The 2,410-nt window shown below is 50.8% G+C and overlaps 1 protein-coding gene across 1 annotated transcript; it reads right to left on the bottom strand.

Annotated features, from left to right (window-relative positions):
- Nucleotides 1-401: 401 nt before the first annotated feature.
- On the bottom strand, nt 402-1,352 carry LOC102763597 (olfactory receptor 6F1). The gene has a single exon (XM_006763132.1). It carries the CDS (start codon nt 1,350-1,352, stop codon nt 402-404), a length of 951 nt encoding a protein of 316 aa, XP_006763195.1.
- Between the last annotated feature and the right edge of the window lie 1,058 nt (nt 1,353-2,410).

Below are 2,410 nucleotides of genomic sequence, written 5' to 3'. Positions count from 1 at the left end.
ATGAATTAACAACGAAAATAATTTTATGGTTGGGGGTCACCACAACATGAGGAACTGTATTAAAGGGTCGCGGCATTAGGAAGGTTGAGAACCACTGCCTTGAATGAAGATTTGAATGAGTAAGTACCTAGCCTTACCAGCTCATTCTGGGTGTGAGCTGTCACACAAGGTTCCAGCTCTACCGAGGATGATGGAGCAGAATCTGTCCTACGTAGACCATTTCTGGGACATCAGTTCACCTGAAGCTGCCAGAACTCGGCAGTGTCCTCACCATAGTCAGAGGCATCTGGTCACCTGGCTTTGGTAGCTCCTGGTTTAGGTAGTTGCCTTTTAGGAAGAATCTAAGCACCTCAGTCCAGTTCATCAACCCTTGGGCAAATATGGCCCCTTTCCCTTTTGCTTCACCTGAGGAAACCTGGCTTCTTCCTCAAGCAGGTTTTCACGGCTTCATGGATGTCCCTGTTTCTCAGGCTGTAGACGATGGGGTTGAACATGGGCGTCATGATGGTGTAGAGCAGAGAGGACCCTTTGCGCAAGAGCTGAGATGAATTGGCTGAGGGTACAAGGTACGTGGCAATCAGCGTCCCATAAAACACTGCGACCATGGTGAGGTGGGAGGAGCAGGTGGAGAAGGCCTTTTGCCGGCCAGTGCCAGATGGGATTCTCAGGATGGTGGCAAGAATGCAGGAGTAAGAAGCTGTGATGAGAAGAAATGGGGCCAGCGTCACTGCTGAAGAGGTGGCGTAAGCCACGGTCTCGGTCAGCGAGGTGTCCGTGCAGGAGAGGTGCACCAGAGGAGTGAAGTCGCAGAAGAAGTGATCGATTTCGTTGGGTCCACAGAAGGTTAGTCTAGACAGCAGGACCATCGTGATGGCTGTCAGGAGGAAGCAGCAGAGCCAAGAGCCGGCAGCCAGCCGCACGCAGAGGGGGCCAGTCATGAGGATGGGGTAGTGGAGAGGTTGACAGATGGCCAGGTAGCGGTCATAGGACATCACCGCAAGCAGCAGACACTCAGTGGCAGCCAGGGACCCGAAGAAGTAGAACTGTGCCAGGCATCCAGCCACAGAGATGGTCTTCTGTTCAGCTATGATGATCAGCAACATCTTGGGGACAGTGTCGGAGGTATACCAGATCTCCAGAAAGGACAAGTTCACCAGGAAGAAGTACATGGGGGTGTGGAGGTGATGGCTGAACAAAACCAGCAGGATAATGAGGATGTTTCCAGAAACAATTAAGATGTAGAAAACAAGGAACATCAGGAAGAGGAAAATATTTAGCTCTCGGGTGGAGGAAAATCCTGTGAGCAGGAATTCCACAGGCGCTGTCCGGTTCTCCGAGGGCAGGACCACCATGCCTTGGCGTCTCTGGGAGCGGAGCATCCGGGATAAAACACGCAGGACGCAGACGCTGCTGGCTCACCCACAGAGCTGGGGCTGATAGTCCATGGTGGTCATGCCCCACTCAGGTGTTTGGAACTTCTTTCCACTTGGGTGGAGAAGTCGCATCTTTGTTTTCAAGGCCTGAAAAGGGAAACAGAAGAATTTGGTCTAAGAACTTGTGACCACTCCAAATTCCCCATCTTCTTCTCCCACCTGTTTTTGTTTTGTTTTGTTTTGTTTTGTTTTGTCTTCATCGGGAACAAGGTTAGCAGGAGATGGAAGAAACAGGAAGAGGAATACAAAGGGGAGAAAGCAGGAAGAAAAAAGAAAGAAGGAGAATCCCCGCTCTATGCCCTTCCTGCAAGTGCTACGGTAGCCGGGGAGTTGTGGAAGGAACGGAAGAAAATCTAAAAGGAGGGTGGGCATGCTCCGGAGGGTTTGTGAACTCCCAGGCAGGGGTTCCCCTGCCCCCACTCCCCCACTTCAAGCATGTTTATCTTTAGGGAAATGGTCGCTAGCATATCTAGTATGTTTTCCTCTCCTTTCAGAGTCTTGGTGAGTTGAGAGGTAAGTTTATGACTTCTGTTTTGTTTTCCATGATTCTATCCAGAGAAAATCCTACGACTGTGAGATTTGAGATTCGCAAACTCTTAGGTCACAGCCCAAGCGGGTGTCACACAAGGACAGGAGTGCTTTTTCTCACAATTAAAAAGAAAAAGAGTAAAAACCAACCATTGAAAAGATCTAGAGCTCCAGTCAATGGCAAAAGGAGCTTCAGAAGCAGGTGGCCCAAGGTATTGTGTGCAACCCACCAGCGGAGTAGAAGAGCCTTCTGTTCTTTCCAGTGAGATAAGGAAGCCCAAGGCTCCCCCTCATTCCATCTGGTTCAAGCCCTGCACCCACCACTAAGCTGGGGGCAGATGGAGAAACTGCCCCCAAAGCACTGCTGTTCACAGTTGGAGGCCAAAACCACTTAGCTGTTCTCAAGCCGGGTGCACTGGGTCTGCCCCCCTCAACCAGGAAGGGCCTGG

Source organism: Myotis davidii, unplaced genomic scaffold (genome assembly GCF_000327345.1).
Source record: "Myotis davidii unplaced genomic scaffold, ASM32734v1 scaffold217, whole genome shotgun sequence".
Classification (NCBI taxonomy): domain Eukaryota; kingdom Metazoa; phylum Chordata; class Mammalia; order Chiroptera; family Vespertilionidae; genus Myotis; species Myotis davidii.
The sequence above is the reverse complement of the archived record's forward strand: the minus strand, read 5'-3'. Positions and strand labels throughout refer to the sequence as shown.

Bases quoted from the DNA above. Each gene is read 5' to 3' on its own strand.
- LOC102763597 (XM_006763132.1), bottom strand. From the start codon at position 1,352: ATGGTGGTCCTGCCCTCGGAGAACCGGACAGCGCCTGTGGAATTCCTG.